The following is a 20,173-nucleotide window of genomic DNA, read 5'->3' as shown; positions in this document are numbered from 1 at the left end:
TAGTAAGCAGATCGTACTAGTTTTGCAGTTTATTGGGACAAACCTGACTCTTTTTAAATGAAGAAGACTGTTACAAACTCTTTTTTTAATTGTCTATGGGTCATGGGTGCAATATTAAAACACCGAACGTGTACTGGAAAAATAATAATTAGAAACCACTAAGTCCACATTAGTTTCTTTTATTTAGGTGAACCATAACCAACTAATCCAAACATATTATGTACGCAAATTTACAAACTATATACAGTCGATAACCAAACCAAAAACAATCCACAAAAGAACGGGGACAAGAGAAAAGAACAAGACTGTGCCAAATCAAAGAAAGAAACAAAACATAACCATTCTTACTAAACAGGAAACAAAACTTCTAATCTAACTCAACCATCATGATAAACCATACATTAAACGAAAAGAAAAGTCTTCAGCATCCAAGACACCCTAACTACACTACATTTACTAGAAACAAAAATACAAAGAGTGGCATGTGTCACTAACCTAGTGTCCTATACAGCAATTAATGGCTGAGTGTTGCACATGTATATCACGTGATGAATTACCTGGTCTTTATCTCTTTCCCTGTTTAATACTGTCATTTGATCAACCAGATAACAGACGGTACAGTAGGAAACACCAGAGAGACAAGACCAAAATGAGCCACGAAACACTGACTCATCAAAGAACACAGACTTAACTAACAAATTAATACAAGGACGGTACAGGGCACAACAAGCATGCCAGTCAACCACGAAACAACCAAAAGTATGTGTGGCAGCACATGTTCGCCTTTTAATTACCTGTAGGGTGCCCTCATTGGTGAATACAGTACGTGCGTTGTCGTCACCATGCGTCACGGTGATTGGCAGACACAAATTGACCTGTTAAAGCAAAAGTTAAGACAAAAAGAGAAGGAAAGAAAACAAAAACAAAACACCATTCCAAAAAACAAACACAATAACATGGGGACTTAACACTCACCTCCTTAGAAATAAACATGTCATGTTTATTTCAAACAGATTTATCAGAGTACACTCTGGACAGAGCATCAGCTACAGTATAGTAGCACGTTCTCTGGACCCTTTTTATGTTTAATGTCAAGGTTATATCCCTGAACTACCAATGATCATTGCATAAGACGTTGATTCTTATTATACAGTACATTCTAGGAAGAAAAACCAGAGGGTTATGGTCAGGGTAAACAACTATAGGTGCACTTGAAGAATCCAGACACACTTCGAAAAACTGCAAAGCGAGCAACAACGCCAATGTTTCCTTTTCAATATCAGAATAATTTTTTTGATTTTTATTAAACTTTGTTGAAAAAGATCAAACTCTTGCCTGTCATAGACAATATTGGGACTTCAGCAAAAACCCTTAACTGTTCTGTTTTCAGCTAGAGTGTCAGCCAATGAGCAAAAGCAAATATAAATGTTTTTAGTTTATTAAATGTCCAGCAAAGGGTGATAACTTTATACCTGCCCCTAATCAGGCTATATAACATAAACATTTATTGAATATGATATATGTCTTTATCCAGATCGACATACAAACATTGAATTTTCCATAAAAATACATCTGCATACTGTTTCACCAAATCAGGGACTCTTTCTTTCTTTCTTTCTTTCTTTCTTTCTTTCTTTCTTTCTTTCTTTCTTTCTTTCTTTCTCTATTTGTTTCTCTATTTCTTTTTTCTATGTCTTTCTAATTCGATGTTGGATTTTATACCTATATAGCTATCTAAATAGAATTCTGCAAGGTGATGCACAGGTATGCAGGTTCCCTTGAGGAGGCACATATTCTATCAGATAGTTCAAATGCTGCAAGGGATAGAACTGAAAGGGGCAGAATTTCCCTACTGACTCTTTATAGAGTCTTCCTGAAAACAAAGTTAATATGAGCTGGGATGCTGAGCAATGGCTATTGATTATCTTGTCTTTACCCATGAGAAAAGGAGAGAGAGAGAGAGAGAGAGAGAGAGAGAGAGAGAGAGAGAGAGAGAGAGAGAGAGAGAGAGAGAGAGAGAGAGAGCGCTAGCTCGGGTTGACTATTAGCCCAAGGTATCATTCTCCTACCTACTGTGGAAGCTGATGATGACCTGTGCTGTGGGATCACCGGCTGTTCTATATAGTGAAAGACACAACCGCTTTTTGTTGAAGCTGTCTGTGGAAGCCCCTCTGGCACTCAAATGATAGCCATGCGGCTTATCTATTTTTTTTTTTTTTAGTGTTTCAAATCACAGCAGTGGAGAAGCATCTTGCACCTGTGCAGCGGGAGGTTACATGAAAACCTGGAGTGCAGAGACAACCTGTCTTTTCCATGGTGGATTGCACCAGACCGTGTACTATTTATAGGCTCACATAGAGCGTGAAAGAGACATTGCATTAAAACACTGCTTTGCTCACAGTCAAAAATGCTTTAGCCCACGTGAAGTAGAATAGAATAAAATTTTACGTAAAATAATCTCTTTTCTGGTTTGATAGTTATATGTTCATAATCTGACAGATGTTTACTTGTTTTATGTTATTGGAACTCATTGTTATAAGGTACATAAATCCATGTATTAACTTAATATACTGTTAATAGGCTATTCAACTTGTTTTTACGCTGACCAATAGAATAGAATATGCGTTTGTCCATAACAGTTATACAAACCTAATTGAATTATAGCTGGAAGTGTGACAGTCTGAGTAAACTCGTTATATTACTGTAGCTAATGCTTGTTAAATGATAAATATATGGTATACTTTTGCACCTCAACCATGTGAAGCCATAAATATATATAGTTTTTCATTTTCTGGCAGAGATCATGTTGAGTAAGCTACTTACTAATCTTTTTCTATTTCCTCATTGATAATTTAATTAAGTATTTTATTACTACTTGCCTCTGCTGATTCAGTATTCAAAATTACTGGCTATTAAATTAGGAAATTGATGTTTTCAGTACGAAATTACATGAGAATTTGCACTAAAAAAATAATAGTTGTGGTTCTTATGGTTATTAAATCTTAAGGATTATGCAGTAATTACAGTGTCATACTTCCAAAGATTGTCTATACATGTTTAATGCAGCCTTGAAAGAAAGCAGTCACTAAAAAAAAACAGGATTGATCAGTAAATAAACAATCACTCTCATCTCTGCTGATTTGTGTTAATAAGATAAAAAAAAAAAACTAATAAACTAATAAGTTCAGAAAGGTCATTTCTGAACTTATCTTGGATTAAAGTTATACGCTGGCATTGTAACCCTGGCGAAGTGAGTGTGGGCTTCACAAGCAGGGATCAAAGCATACGTGTCAGTGCTTGCAAGCTGAAAAGGAAGGATGGCATAGGTCAGAAGTGGCACCATTAGCAAGAAGCCCCTTTCTCACATGTGGCGAAAAGAGAAGACGTGTGGGCTCTTGAGGTGTGAAATGAGTTGTGGTGTGGAGATCAAAGTGGTCAAGCATACAATGATGCAGGGCGAAAAGCTAACAAGTCATCGAATTGATCTCCACGGGATTCATCAGCCAGATGGTCTCTTTGAATAGAGGCACCTTAATTCCGACAAAGAAACTGCGTATCATCCAGACCTTTAGATCTCGACTGTGTTTCACAGCAGACTCTCATCAGCACCCCAACACACATCCACACATGCAGACAGATATGTCATTTTGGGGTATGTGTTGAAATACTGGTCTGAAATTAACAAGGGAAAAAGCAGCAGGAGTATAAATAAAGGGTTTTCACGTTAGACTGAATACAAATGCTCATTGCTTTGCGGTTTCTCTGTACTTCAAACATTAAAGATCAGTTTTCAAGCATATCATTTCATATTCATAGCTTATCACATATTTCAAGCTTATTACAGAGGTAACTTCCCAGTTATACGTTCTCTTGGCATCATATGAAATATACCTCTGGCACATACTTGCGTGTTTTGCTGTAGAGTGTAAATCAGCAGGGAGGAAAATCAACTAAGAGGAAAATTCTGTGAGGAAAGGATTCATATCCGGTTGAGGATTTTCATCATTTTAGTACCTATTTATAAGTGATGGAAAATAGAACGTAAGATTGACAAATAGATTGGGCCAGTGGCATTGTTAAGGTCACTGGACCAGTCCGTGCTGGTGTACTGTGGTGTACGGTTCAATAAATATCACCTACTGTATGGGCATGAAATGTGGTAGGTTCCTCCTCAGGGTGGCTGGGTTTAGTTTGTTATAGGGCGAGCTTGGTAATATGGGAGAATAGTCGAGCTACTACTCCTCCAAATAGAAAGGGGCCAATTCAGGTGGTTTGGGCACCTTACAAGCCTGCCTGATTGGAAGTCTCATTGGAGGCATCACATCTGGTGATTCGCTAGAGGGATCTAAAAATTAGTGGCTGGGGTAAGAAAGGTTTGTACTGACCTCTGTCTGTTGCCACAATGAATCCCACCAGAAATATCTCATTCTCTCTCTCTCTCTCTCTCTCTCTCTCTCTCTCTCTCTCTCTCTCTCTCTCTCTCTCTCTCTCTCTACTGAGCTATACATGCCACTCACAAGTTCCCAGTTTGACCTCTTCCTGATCCATCTTGATGCCCTCCCCTGGTTGGAGTCTCGTAACTTGTTAATGCACTCTGCTGGGGTAGATCTGCATGGACAGCCAGTGACCCATGGGATTACTGTGGACAGAACCACTTGTTAGCTGACCAAATTACTCCAACCTATTCTATTACTTCAAAAAGCTAAACAACGTTATGTTCATTTCTTGCATCTGAAACTGAAAGCATTTGACCAACATGATTCTTGAGTCTCTAATTAAAATTCTGAGGTGTGGTGCACTTACTCATCTTTGGGCACTCATACAATGGTTTCTTGGGCTCGAGTCCACTTCTCACATCCGATCTTCTTGAATTACTTCGCCTGTCTGCACACCTGAGATCATCAATCATTACATCCTGTGTGAAAAAAGTCTTAATATTTTGCAGAACCATGCGTAGAATTAGTAATAAATAGAGAGAGTTTTGAAAATGGCCAAAGCAAACTGAAATATATGTATTTTTTTCATGAAATGAGCCAGATGCCAAACAGGTCAATAGCCTGAATCAGTGCATAAACAGGAAATGTGCTTGATGCTGCTTTACTAATGCCCTCTTTAATATTATTATTCCAAGCAGACACATTTGAGAATATGAAAACGCATTCATCAGTGGTGCAGGGCAAATATTTTGATTCTTTCTACATCTAATTAGCAGAGATTGTGTAAGAATGATGAAGTTATTTTAGCATAAGGTAAATTAAGGTTTTTATTATTATTATTATTATTATTATTATTATTATTATTATTATTATTATTATTATTATTATTATTATTTGCAAACTAACGTTAATCATTGCCAATTTCTCATTTTCAAAACAATTCAAACTTTTCTTACCAAACACACATTTAACAATTTTTTGGAAGGAGACCAATTTTGTCAGCACTTTTGGGTATAAAATATAAAGATATAATTGGGTTATATCTTTAGGCAGAGGACAAAATGTCACAGTCAGCTGATTACCTTGCAAAGTATTCCTTCAGATCTAGGTTTTCAACTGATGCACCAAGCCTATTCCTGTCTAGTGTTTCTGTTTCCGTTCTCTTGTTCTGGATTTTTTCTGACCTTTGATACACTGTTTGCATATCACCTGCAAGTGGATTTGTTTGCTACTGAGAGTTAGTGTTAATTTGCAGTACTATCTGCAAATGTTGCCATCTCTGCATCAGGTGCATGATAATCGCATGATTGCCAGTAGTGATGCTATAATACAACACGTCTATTAACAAGAAATTATTATCGATTAAGTGATATTTTGGACAGAATATGAACAATTGTTCTGTTTATTTTTTGCTCTTTTAGTCATTTTGCAGGTTCTCTAGTCAGCTCAATCTGATGTATACGTTCCTATGAGGTGTTTTCAGTTAAATTGTTTTTCTTTTGGTTTCAAGATGGTTTCATATTTAAGCCAAAACTTCCAAAATATCCCCGAAAAGCATAATCTGTTATTATCTTTTCTGTACTGTACTAACCATTTCAAACTAGAATGTGGACTATTGGGCACTGGTTGGCTCAAGCGGTTTAGGCTCTGGTTTGTTATGGTTCAAGGTTGAGCAGTGCCAAGCTGCCGCTGTTGGGCCTTAACCCTTAACCCTCTCTGCTCCAGGGGTCCGTATTCTGGTAGACCTTGTGCTCTGACCTCAAATTTCCAAAGCTTGGATAAGTGAAGAAAAGAATTTCACTGTGCATTGTGTATATGTGGCAAATAAGCATCTCTTTTATAATTTTATAGAGTGAACACAGCCAAGGTAAGTCCCTATGTCCTACTGCTTGATACGTTGCTTGACCATTTAAAGTAGCGAACCGTGACAAACGGCTGTATAAAAGAAAATGTCGAACAGCGTGTTGATGAATCAGAGCGGCTGTTATTACTCTCGACTTGATTATCGTTGATCATTGTCCTATAATGGTACACTTGTTCTATTTCTTACTTAGCATGCACATACTGTAGAATCCTGCACACTGTCAATCACCAAAACTTCATGTTTTAATTATTACCACCACTGGGTCACAGGTATTCATGTCACTAGGCAGACTACTGGATAGGGGTCTGTCTGATTTTATGTTCACTGTCAGCTGTTCAGACATCTCCTCATAAATAATGCACATCATCCCACAGAATTGTTGCAGAAATGAGGCTGGGAAATTCCAGGAGCACGCTTGAAATCTGAAAGGAGTTCTTCAGAGATGAAGTAAAGAGCCCTGACGGTTGTGACAATGCATGGTTTGGATTTCGATTGGGCATTCCCAGAGACTGCTTATCCTTAGCTCTTCTAGACTTTTCTTCTAGCTAAATCCATAGGAGGCTGATGAATTTAAACCGTTAACTGATAACAGCTCCACAGATTTGTGTCTTATTTTTCAAACAGAACTCCTAAAGGTTAGGCAATTTGGAAGCAAAGCAGTTTTCGGATTTCTTTTTGACTTTTAGCCGAGCTCATTAATAGTCTGACTGTACAAGGCACCCAGCAGCATGCTAGTGTTTCTCAAATATCGATCGCTGACATCCGGAAACCCCACTGCATGATAATATGACTAGGATTTGCTCAGAGGTTCTAAAATTGAATCTGAGTAATGGTGAAATATTTTGCAGGCAATACTATGAGAAAATGTGCTCAGGGGCCTCATACTTGAAACTTACTTTATTTTGCATTTTCTTTATTGCATGATGGACATCTTCTTAAACCTGTATCTTCATACATTACCACAAAAAAGAACTTTTAGGGAAAATATGTGTGTTTTATGCAAACAAACAAGTAAATAATATGTTATAATGATCATGTAAGTATATATTTGGTAACGCTCAAGATATAAACCCTTATGGCTTAAGACACAAACTCGTTAAATTTTTTGATTCCTGTCATAATAAACAATATCATTTAAAAAGGAAGTGAAATTTCTTATTTACTGTCATTGGATATTTAACTTTTAGAAACAGTCTGAAAGACATTTTTATTGGTTACTCTAAAAGAAAGGCAGTATAAACGAATAATGATTATTATTATTATTATTATTATTATTATTATTATTATTATTATTATTATTATTATTATTATTGTTATTATTATTTTTTTTTTTTTTATAATTTGGACAAATATTGAATGAACAATAACATTCACTGTCAATTCTGCAAATTTGTAAACATGCTATAACTGAAGAACAAAACACTTAATGAACCATGAACCATGCTTTATTGCTCTTATTCAACCCTAGCTTAAGAATGATTATGGATTTTAGTTTATTACTGATTATCACATTGTGCTTTTTATTATACATTTATTATTATGGAATGTCCACAAAAACTTTTCAGCCTGTTCTTGTTAACTCTTACGTTATAATAGCTAAAGAGTCTTTGTAAAGTTAATACTTTAGAAATATGCAGTTTGCCACTTTATTACCAATCGAAAAGACACACCGACTTTTTCAGAAAACTTAGTGACTGTTTCAGTTTATTCACACTAGTCTCCTTCAATGGCTTCTCACAGAAATCACAATAGTATATTGTACTCTTTGTTAAATAACAATGATTTTTATGATTCATGAATCTGGTTGGGATTATGTGGACCATCCTCTAATAAGATTTTAGGATTTAACAATGCTGTGGTTTAATATATTAGACCGAGCAAGAGATTGAATTGAAATCTAATGTGTTTTATCTTTTTTATCTTAGTCTGATCAGCTCTACATTTAAGACGATTTATCATAATAAACAATATCCTTACAGGAAAATAGAGAAGGAAAGCACTGTCACGTAAAGGCAGGAAGCAAGCTGAAACAACATTGTATATGGCAACGAAATTACAGCTAGCTTAGAAGATTAACTGAGCTGTACCACACATCTCATAGATACAGTAATTCCTCTTAGTGCATGTTTGCTGTTTAGTGCCTGTATAATTCAAATGGAATGACAGGTTTATAACCAGAGAATTACTATCAGAGCGTAAATCAATAAAAATGGATATTAATGGTTCATAATAACTATAAAGAATGCATGCATGAGTTCCTTCTAAAAACTATCACAGTTCGAAGAAGGGCTGTGGTATAAGCTGAGATGGGACTTGTTGTAGTATGGGGAAAGTCCACATATACAGTACTGTAGGTGTGATGTCAGTGGATGTGTGAAGGTCATAATCTAATACCGTATCAACACCTAGGGGTGTTAAACTCATTTTTGGTAACAGACCACATTATACTTAGTCCAAAAATTCTTTTCATTTAAATCTTCTTTAATGTGTTACTCTATGTGAAAGGTACTCTCAAAGCGTCTGTATTATCTGACATGAATCTACACAAAATAACCCATCACAATGAAATGGACAGAAAAAATGTATATTTTTTGCAAAATTATTTCCGAAACAAAAGGATGAAAACGCAAACTTTATGAATGAATTTGTGAGTCGTGAGTATTTAACCCATACATTAGCTGTTTTGGAAAGAAACATGCTTACAACATAAAATTTTTAGCTTGCTAAACAAGTATTACATATCATTAGCACATTTCATCAGTATCTGAGTTTATTCCTAAAGTGGTGGTGGGGGCGTGGTCAAGTGCCAGATTGTGGAATCGGGGGCGGGGTCTGGAGGATGAATGGTAAGGATGAAGCAAAGCATGATATTGGATATGCGGTTTCTAATCTTGGCGCATATCCAACGCTACCCTAGTGCCTACTCATCCTTATCGCTCATTCTCCTGACTCCTCCATCCTTCCACAATGCCTCTATTGCTAAACACTCCTTCTTTTGTTTGTTTGACTTTTCATTCATTCATTCATTCATTTTCTACCGCTTATCCGAACTCTCGGGTCACGGGGTGCCTGTGCCTATCTCAGGCGTCATCGGGCATCAAGGCAGAATACACCCTGGATGGAGTGCCAACCCATCGCAGGGCACACACACACTCTCATTCACTCACACAATGGACAATTTTCCAGAGATGCCAATCAACCTACCATGCATGTCTTTGGACTTGGGGAGGAAACCCGTGTACCCGGAGGAAACCCCCGAGGCACGGGAGAATATGCAAACTCCACACACACAAGGCGGAGGCGGGAATCAAACTCCCAAGACTGGAGGTGTGAGGCGAACGTGTTAACCACTAAGCCACCGTGCCTCGATCCCGTTTGTTTGACTTATTAAGGTTAATTAAATTACAGCAACCTCTACCCTTGGCTGTATGTTTGACACCCTTGATGTAACCTTACACATAGACTTACAGTATACGGTAGAATTGCACTTATAAGTTTGGTAAACGTGCGTTCTAGAACATTATTCTATCCAGTGTACAATTAGCATGCATGGTAATACTGCGTCGTAATAATGAAGCACTAGCACACAGCTGTTTGTGGAACTTCATTATACAATTAGCATCTCATTTATTTTGCAGGCTTTTTTTGCCTCCGTTCTATACATTGCATAGAGGGAAAAATGTATATATATTGCTCATTTTTTGAGCGATTGGTCTCATTTATCAAAGTGTGCCAAGAACAAATTGGAATTCTGTGCATAAGAAGTGGCAGTAGGCTCTAGATAATTGGCATTTATCACACATGCAGATGCACGGCTCCATGCAATAAAGCTGTACAGACGTTCATAAATCCTACCCATTCTAAATTGCTCTGCTTGGGCACAGCCACTCAGATTAACATAAAGAAACGCCCCCAAATTACCATATAAGCTAAACAACTTGGTTTTTAACTAGGTGATTTTATGGCTTTATGTGTGCAACCTATTGCATCTAGTTACATTAGGAAAAGAATGCAGTGGCATACTGTATAAAATCTTTAATATTAGAAATATTTTCTTTCTTTCTTTATTTATTTTTGGCTCACTTTTGGTTTTTTTGCAGATTTGTCTCCAATTTCTTGTTGAAATGTGCCTTTGGTTAAAGACCCTAGAGTAGAAGTGCATTAAGTTCACAAGGCATGCTGTTTTTGAGACCAGATGCTCGAAAGAGCAACTAAAATTGCACTGGGCAAATCAAATTGAAGGTTGACACATCACTCTCAGCAAAGAATTCTCAGCAAAAAATATGTTTCCTACCAAATGTGGGCGCAAAACAAAATTCAAGCATGTCATGTAATGTTCAGGTGTGCCTTTTCATCTGTATCACCTGTGTGCATTGTATTGAAAGCACCAGAAATCAGCAATTTCTCAGACAGGGAACTATAATCACTTTACACGCAATTCCACTTTTCTACCACTAGGCTTTTCTGCATACACGTGAGTTAGAGAAGTTGTTCTGCTACGTTCAAATGCTACTTCACAAGTTTCCCACTAGGAAGTTTCACATGAGTAACCACTCATGTCAACCCCACTGTGAATCTCTGAAATAATTTTGAATCCTGAGTTTTTGAGATGAGAGGTGTCCAAAACTTTCCGTACCGGATAGACATGTTTTGTTCATTTTTTTCTAAATGCAGCTAATTTTAAGCGCTTGTCATTCTGTTCACATTCATTTATGTGTTACAGCAACCATTTGGAACAATTCTATTTATATTTTATTATTATATATACATATATTAAAAATATAATAACACATATGAAAAGAAGTTAATGTTTCATTTTCTTTTCTACAACAAAGCACGACACACTCGCAATTACAGCCTCGGAAGCAGGATAATTCCGACAGCACACGAAGGCAGCATAAATATACGCACGATCGTTCAGCCGTGTTCTATGTGTAGAAACGTGTGTAGGCTTTATTAACACACAGCATCATGTGTAAACATGGTTGTTAACTGAAATCCCTGGTTACAAAGTGATAACCCAGTAAGCTTGGGAAATTTGTGAAATTTCATTTAAACAATGCATTATTAACATCGTCCTGGGAATAAACGCAGGCTTGTTTTGTAGCCTGAAAACCCCACAGTGTGTTGTGCTGATTTAATAAGAACAGCGCAGAGGTGCACGTGTACCAAAGACCCTGATTATGCCCTGATGAGCACTAATCATAGGTAGTAAAACTGCATCAGATTTGGACTATTATCCACTTTAGTTCCAAGAATCTGTCAAACAAAATGACCTGCCTGAAAAAACAAACAAACAAACAAACAAAAAAAACAAAACAGATAAAGGTCATTTAAACACAACCTGGGTGGGCTGAAGATGCGATTTCATGGTTCAGCTGTAACACGTGATTCGTGTCTCATTCCATGTTGTGCTCAATTAAACATAAGTCATGACAATGTCTAAACTGAACATATTACAATCATGCTTAATATCAGATTAAACATTAAAAGGCGATTCCATGATTGTAATGTCATTTAGCGTATTATGATTAACAAATATTCATGTAACTATTTTAAATGTCTCATTAATATTAATGTGATATAAAGCTCATTAATGGATATTAGTACTGAATATCAGGTAAAACATCTCTTTGTTTTTACAAGGTTACTTTAAGACAACTGCCTTATTTTGTGCTTAATTGATTCACTGGTTTGAGTTTTTTTTTAATTGTAATACACAAAAAATGGCTGCGTTCATACTAATGGAATATGAACAGTAAGAACCTTCCAAAGTTCATTCATTTACTTCTTTTCAGTTATTGCTGAAAACTTATTATTTGTTTAACGATGAGAGCACACACTTGTTCACGATCATGATCTTTAGAAAAGTTTTAGAATTCAACATCCTGTTGAACATGGCATGATGACATTATGGGGTTAAGGTTAGGGTTCGAACTAGAGGATTGAGTGAATGCAGCGGTAAAATGTAATGGGAAATGATTTAAGCATGAGATGTTCAATGGATTCACACAGAAAGTTTAGTGTGCTGAATGATATTTCAAGGTTAAGTGTAGTAACTAATTTATATCTAATACAACTAATACTGAAAATATAGGGAAAAACAAACAAACAAACAAACAAATTTCATTTATTAAACACTTTTTAACCATAAAAGTCAATTCAAAAGATAAAAATAAATAAATAAATAAATAAATACAAACCAAAAAAAAGACAAAAAAAAAACAACAACAACAAACAAACAAACAAAAAAAACACATTAAACCAATCAATATTAAAATTAAATGTACCGGATTAAAAAAAAAATAATAATAAAAAACTAATAAATATAGGCAGTAAAATATAAACATAAAACACTTAAAAAGTAAAAACCCAGGTAAATGAATAAGATTTAAGTTTTTAAATGTTTAAAATTTTATAAATGTTTTAAGTTATTTATCATGTTTCAATTTATTTATTATTTATGTTTCAATTTTTTTTTAACTGTTATTTCAAACAAATAGAAAATGTAATGTGAGTGTAATGAGCGGTTATGTATTTAATGCTTTATTAATGCATCTATTAAACACATTCTGATTTAGGCTTGCCCCATGAGTGCTTTAATGGTTAGAGAGCAATGTACTGGAAGTATTTAGTCCTGCTTAAATTACAGTTTTAATTTTGCCTGTTAGACCTCTTCAATATCCTCAGTCTCAGAGTCAGCATCCGAGTGGTGGGACAAATAAGAATTTTCAACTCAGCCACTGAGAACCATCAACTGTGTGGACTAAATAAAGAGATCAACTCTATCTTAGTACCGAATAAGAAACAAAGAAATAAAGTGCAATGCATGACTTTATGAACTCATGTTTATGTATAGATTTTTTTTGTAACAAAAGGTTTTTAATCACAGAAATATTTTACAGAAGGCTCTTCTTTTTTTTTCATCATTTTTACAAGCCAAGGGAAAAATCTGTCTATGTAATGTCACATACACACATTGACGCACCTTCTTATTGACGCTGACCAGGAAAATAAAAGTATCACTGTACACCTTGCTTTCATACATTGTTGTACAAAAATGAGTTCGAATAATCAATACACCAAAAGCCTTGACAAGAAAAACGTATCACACGAAAGCAGTAAGAAAAAATCTGACATAAAAACGTAACCGAAATGTGTGAATAATTGTTTTCTTTTTTTCATTTAAATAATCTGAAATAATCATTGGTTATGGTATGTATTGAAGGTAATAAACCAATAAATCTATGCACATATAAAAATAAATGTTTTGCAAATAATAAAAAATACCTAAACGCATAAACCGATCCTTTAATTTCCAGTAATTCGTTAGAATATTTGAAGGAAAATAAAAAGAAATACAGCTTAGACAACTCTTGTGTAGTAACTCTTTAAAACATTTCATATTTTTCATTCTTATGATGACAAAAATCAGTCAGCTAATAGCAAAACACTGCATTTAAATATTCCTGTGAATTTTTAAACTGTATTTGGCCAATATACAGGAATACTAACCTATAAAGCAATAATTTAGCCAATTGCTGGATATATGAATGGGAAAAAAGAGGAATGGAGAAAAATGCTAAATAAAACAAACAAACAAACAAAAATATTTGGCAAAAAAAAATATTTTTTTTTTACATTCACATTTTATAGTTTTACGTCATTTTCATACAAATGTATTCTCATCAAATGTGTGCATTTAGTCTTTTGTGTCATTTGTGCACATACACTTAGTTTGACAAAGGAAAAAAAATCAGACTTATTTTCTCTGAGATTCTCATACATCATTCATGATTGGATATAAATCCACATCTGTTCTGAAATTGCCAAGGCAGTCAGTGAGGGCCTCGGGTTCAGGCTGCAGTGATGAGGGCCAGCACATGCTGTTGCCACTTCCCTCATTCATATGCTCACAATATCGACCTGGAGTTTGTATTTTGATCAAATGGACAGAAGGACAAAATCATTAACATGGGAATTCATGCAGTACATATCCTTTCAATTTGGTCGTAGGAGTCCTTCTTCCTTTGAAAAGTCAGCCTATTTGCTCTTATCCAAACAGGACTGTTGCCAAAAAGCTGGCCTTTTCTGACAAAAGACGAGTCAGAAGTCTTGGCCATTAATCAGACTGTACTCTCCATGACCCATTCAGAGCTGTCAAGTGCCCCTTTATCTCCTTCCCCCTCGCTCTCGTCGCACTGCAGCAGCATGCCGTTCACTGACAGGCTCCTTTTAGTCCAGATGTTGCTGATACGCTGTGGGTAGCTAAGGCACTGCGAAGCACCAACATCACCCATGTCAAAGGAGTGACTGCGCTTGGGCTTGTTCTCCAGAGGCAGCTTGAGCAAGCGGCCTAGCCTGGAGTCCCCGCGGCCCAGCAGCGGCTCCTTGTCTGAAAGAATGTTCATGGCATCCATGATGGCCCCTGTGGAGGAACGGTTACCTGGATCCCTGGCTGGAGCTTTTATGTCCAGAGAAGCAAAAGCTCCAAGCAGGTGGTCTAGATTTGCCCTTGTTTTAGCTGGAGCTCGCTTCCATCTATGAGGTCCACTGCTGGACTCGGCACACGGGTCATAACGTCCCACCTTCTCACTGCCAATCGAGTCTGTTGAGGAAGTGGAAGAAAGGCTGCTTTGCAAAGAGCCACACTTAAACTCTACAACCTCATCATGCATCACAACTACGGCTTTGGAGGCCGAAGGTGGAGGAGCACCACTAACCAACTGTGCTGCCTGCATTCCTCCATTGGTTTGAGAGTAAGTGTTGCTCACTGATACAAGCTTGGCGACTTGGGAAGAGCTACTCACTTTGTAGCGCACCATGAGGATGACAATGAAGACCAGGAGAGTCGCAACGATCACGCCACCAATCACCAAGATCATTGTTCCCCCGAGGAACTGCCGGTGAAGAGACTGGCAGCGTGGGTAGTCATCGCGAGTCACAAACTGAACGCAGCCCACTATGTTGGTGGCGGTGAGGGTGGTAGCGGTGTCATCCCAGATGGCGAGCACGCACAGGTCATACTGCATCCCTGGCATCAGGTTGTTGACCACAAAGGCTCTGCTGGCCAATGGTATCATCCTTCAAAGAATAAAAAAAACATGCTGTGAGATAAAGAGACCAAATCAAAGAATATTCAGTTTTTTTTTATATTGCAAATGGCCTAAAGCAACTCAACAATGACAAATTGCAAAATTGTTCATTGAAATGTTTAATTAAAATGTACAGTGATAGTGAAGTTTGTAGTGATTTCATCATTTAAAGTTGTTTGATGTTTGATAAATATTCATTAAGTCCTAAATATTGTAAGAAGCCAATTAAGAATGATTTTGCTATGGCAAAATCTTAATTCTGCTTAATATCATTAATGATATCATTTAACAGAATAACAATGCATATAAAAATTAAACCAGAATATAAAACAGTGTACTTTCTATACCATTATACCATTCAGTTTTTCCCCACGGGGAATGCTTAAAGATTATATATAGAATTCTGTAAACAGACCATGTCCCAAGTACAAAAGGGTATCTAAAGCTAAGATCTCTTAAGTTCCTTATTCTTAAATAACTTATTTAATCCTAAAGATTATTAACAGATTAATTAAAAATAATAATAATTCTTGTTGTTTTTGGTGTTGTTGTTGGTGAATAATAATAATAATAATAATAATAATAATAATAATAATTATTATTATTATTATTATTATTATTATTATTATTATTATTATTATTATAGTAGCAATTTAACCCAGTGCCAAAAAAAGCCTGAAATTATTCCAACTAACAAACAAATAAATTTTTTCCCCTTTTTCCCCCATTTACTTCCATGCAAATAACAGAGTGATACTTGACATTAGCATGCCATAACATCTGTATTCAAACAGAGGATGTGCACTTATATGGAATATGCCACTGGCACTCTGAAACATACTGAGTGTCATGTCATGTGTCTTAACCACTATGCCTTTTGCTGGTATTTTACAGTTCTGTTAATGGCCTCTAGCTTGTATACAGCTTACTGTATATCAGGAGTTATACGAGTGTCATCTGCCAGTACACAGATTTGTGCACTCTGAGGTTCTTTATATATAATTAAGGGAATAAAACATAGAGAATTGCAGAGCAATGGAGAAAAAAAAAAAACACATTATAATAAAACAACCAAACAAAAAGTGCTCAAGTCATCTTGAGCCTAATTAAATCATAAAGGTAATGGGTAATTCAACAGTTTCAACAGCTTTGCATTCTTCCGGTATATAAATTACCATGCAGTGTGTCTTTGACGATTCCTGGCTGGTGAAATATAAGCAGATTTTTAATTAAAGCATAAATGATTAGACAACTGCGTCTTTTTGAGACCTCTCCACACAAAACAAAACAAAACAATTACATGAATGCATTTGTGCCTTATTTACCTGGCGGATCTGTGATTTTATTCAAAGGTGTGCGAGATAAAAAAAAAGAATAAAAAGTGGAAGTGACTACATGTTTTCGTCACCTGAGTTCTATCGCTAATAGTGTTTGACGCTCCAGTTAAAAAGGCTCTGATTTAAAAGATTAAAAAATAATAAGCACTAAATTGTGTGCACAGCTGCTATAAGACCAGATAGACTATGCTATGAGAGTCAGATGGACTGTGCAGGCAGTTTGTTGTGTGTTGCAAATGATTTACCAAGAATAATAGCAGGAATGCAGTCAGGTGAAAAACAGAGGGATAAAACAATATTTAAATGAGGATTTTGCATGTGTTAACTGTTAGCCTTGGTGAGTTCGGATCTCCCACTGGAATAAACTGAAGCTTGCGACGCAGTATGCAGCAAGATATCAACAATTACAGGTGGAGAGACACTTTAAATAATTGCACAAAATACAATATGAGAAGGCTAAGGGAGTTCTTAGGATCATGTTATCGGTACACTGGCATTATTGACTTAGGAGTCATCAATATATATATATGGTTAGAAGCCGGTGACTTCTGTGCCGGTCCCAAGCCCTGATAAATACTGTAGAGAGGGTTGCATCAGGAAGGGCATTTGGCGCAAAAAACGTGCCAAATTTAAACATGCGTATTTTCAGCTATGCTGTATGAATTAGAGACTGCAGCAGTGAGGAAAAGACATCAGGCAGAGATGGAGTTACAGATATGAGGATGTTGAGGTTCTCTTAGGAGTGATGAGGATGGACAGGATTACTGTAGGGACGAGCACGTCAGAGGGACAGCTCAGGTTGGCTGTTTTGGGGCCAGGGCCAGAGAGGATACATTGAGATGGTTGGTACAGAGGAGGGAGATGGTTATATTGATAGAAGGATGTTGGAGATGGAGCTGCCAGGTAAGAGGTCAAGAGGAAGGACAAAGAGGAGTTACACTATATGGATGTGCTAAAAGGATATGAGGGTAATTGGTGGAGGATAGAGTGGAAAAACCCCTTAATGGAAAAAGCCAAAAGTAGATATCAATATAGATATCAGTATAAACAAATTAATTATTTTATTGCTGCAAGTTTGAAAATTTAGTCAGGACACTGTTGGCTTTCAGTGTGAAAGTGTGTTTTAGTGGTGAAGATAACGCCTCAAGACAACGTGGTGAAGATAACACTTTCAAATTTTAGAAGCTGATGAACAAGCGTTTGTGGCATCTAGGAGCAGAAATAGGTTTATAAACCCTTATTTACTTTCAAGATATAAACAAAAGTGCGAAAAAAAAATCGAACTAACTTTTCTATACACTTTTTCTATGAACTTTTGCCCTTGTAGACAAGATCAAAACAGAACACTAATCGAACTAACACCAAGATCAAAACACTACAAATTCGGAAGTCCATGAGTCTCTACTTTGATAGGAACCCTTAAACTATTACTGTGGTGTTTGACATAACAGAGAAATTCAATGCTGAACATGGACATGCAAATTCTATTTTTTGTTTTGGCCTCTGGGGAAAATATTAAACACATTGATATACTGTACTAAGGCATAATTTTGATTATTTAATATTGTCATTTTGCCTTCTTATGCCAGTAACTGTTTCCCACAAATGGAATACCTCTCTTTCAGTCATATAAATTGCTCAATACGTTTTTATTTTTACCATTGCCTGTCCCAAATTATTGCATATTCAGACACACTTACAAACATGCAACATACAGTTTTGCAATTATAATGATTACAACAATTGCTTGTACGTTTTTGGCAACTGTAATCAAGTTTGCACAGAAACTGCCAGAGTCTGCATGGTCTGTAAAACTTTATATTTTTTTTAGGTCTATGGAAGTGTGAGTATGATTTATTCTTCCATCAACAGCACACTGTAACCATATCAGCAGAACTGCAGTGTGATATACACTCATACTAAGGAAGTCCATTATTATTATCCATGCGTCTGTATTATCCATGATACTGGATAATACAGATGCATGGGAAGTTACAAAGTTATTGTATCACCATTCATTCATTCATTCATTCATGTATATGTTTGTGTTAGTAATCATTCATAATCCTCCCACCACAAGGTAAAATCTGTGGGACGACAATTTTGTTCATATATCTAAAAACACTATATGCTCTTTTGAGTTTGTGACATTATTATGAGCTTTGTGCAGTCTGTGTATTAACATCTCAGTGGTCCTTAGTAAAAGACCATGATCACTCCATGAAAGGCACTTTATTCTCTATTACACTTTATATGTGACTAACGATGCTTTGAAAATGTATTCATCCCCCAACACTTATTTAAAACATACTTCCATAGTTGTCATAACCTGGGATTTGTATCAGTTTGATTAATTTTATGAATAAATACTAAAAAGGGAAGTGGTAGCTTAGCGGTTACGATTGGGCTGCTGATCGGAAGGTCATGAGTTCGAATCCCAGGTCATCAAGCTACCATTCCTGGGCCCCTGAGCAAGGCCCTTAACACTTAATTGCTCAGCCGTATAAATGAGATTTAAGTTGCTCTGGATAAGGGTGTCTGCCAAATGCCATGAATGTGAAATGACAGAAATCCATCAGTTTTCCATCTAATTTTCTACTTTAAGTTTCAATCATTTAGTGTACATGTGATGAGTTGAAGCAAATGTGATGAACTCTTTCAAACATTCTGCCTAGTTAGTGAAGTTGTTCCGATCTCACCACAGAAGTTCAACGAGTTTAAGAATAGGTGCAATCAGAGCCGATACATTCACTACGCAAGTTGCGTACAGTAGGACCACGCAAATTACGCAAGCCTCATTTTACAGCGCGCGTTAATGTTTACTGTGTAGATGACAATATGAAGCGGAGCTATCCATCTGGCCATGAAAAGAGAAAAAAGAAACAAAATGAGAGTGAAATGCGAGAACAGCAATCAGGTAAACTTGTGTTCTCTTCAGGTTTGATGTCAGCAAGAGCAAATAACAGTAAAGTTACTGTAAGTTGATTTGATTCTGTCTCTAGTCTCTATCTGACTAGCTAAATCAGCTGTGCAGTGCTGCCAGTGCAAGTGTGAACGTGTGGCAAATGATTTACATGGCTCACGGGTCAGGTAGGAGGGCCCCTTAGCACAATTTTGTTTAGACCCCCAGGGAGGTCAGGATCGGCTCTGGGTGCAATTTTCATCAGTTCACCTGAAAGTTCTCAGGTAAAAATAGAGGTAGCAGATGCAAGTGCATACGTTTATTTACAAAGCATGGTATTAACAAACACACAAGAATACAAACTGAAATAGCAAATCATACAGATTAAAATAGTATAATTAATAAAGTAAAAAAAATATAATATTACTTCAAAGTTATAGTTTTAGTTTATGTATAATAATATGTATATATTTTTCCCCTAGATAAATCGATCCATTAGGTATTGATAATATACTGGTTTGTGCTTGTCCTGTTTTCTC

At 36.3% G+C, this 20,173-nt stretch overlaps 1 protein-coding gene across 3 annotated transcripts in view; it reads right to left on the bottom strand.

Moving 5' to 3' along the window:
- Positions 1 to 12,819: 12,819 nt before the first annotated feature.
- The window catches only part of LOC113656919 (leucine-rich repeat and fibronectin type-III domain-containing protein 2), a 116,604-nt gene continuing 109,250 nt past the window's right edge, over positions 12,820 to 20,173 (bottom strand). For 2 of the 3 annotated variants that reach the window (XM_027168389.2, XM_027168390.2), the window contains one exon: positions 12,820 to 15,384. In XM_027168389.2, the coding sequence (XP_027024190.2) occupies positions 14,427 to 15,384 (958 nt within the window). In that variant the 3' untranslated portion in view covers positions 12,820 to 14,426. The remainder of the gene's footprint in view (positions 15,385 to 20,173) is intronic. The other variant, XM_027168391.2, reaches the window with a different exon arrangement.

The sequence above is a fragment of the Tachysurus fulvidraco genome, chromosome 12 (genome assembly GCF_022655615.1).
Source record: "Tachysurus fulvidraco isolate hzauxx_2018 chromosome 12, HZAU_PFXX_2.0, whole genome shotgun sequence".
Classification (NCBI taxonomy): Eukaryota; Metazoa; Chordata; class Actinopteri; order Siluriformes; family Bagridae; genus Tachysurus; species Tachysurus fulvidraco.
Note: the sequence above shows the minus strand (reverse complement) of the source record. Positions and strands in the feature narration are given on the sequence as shown.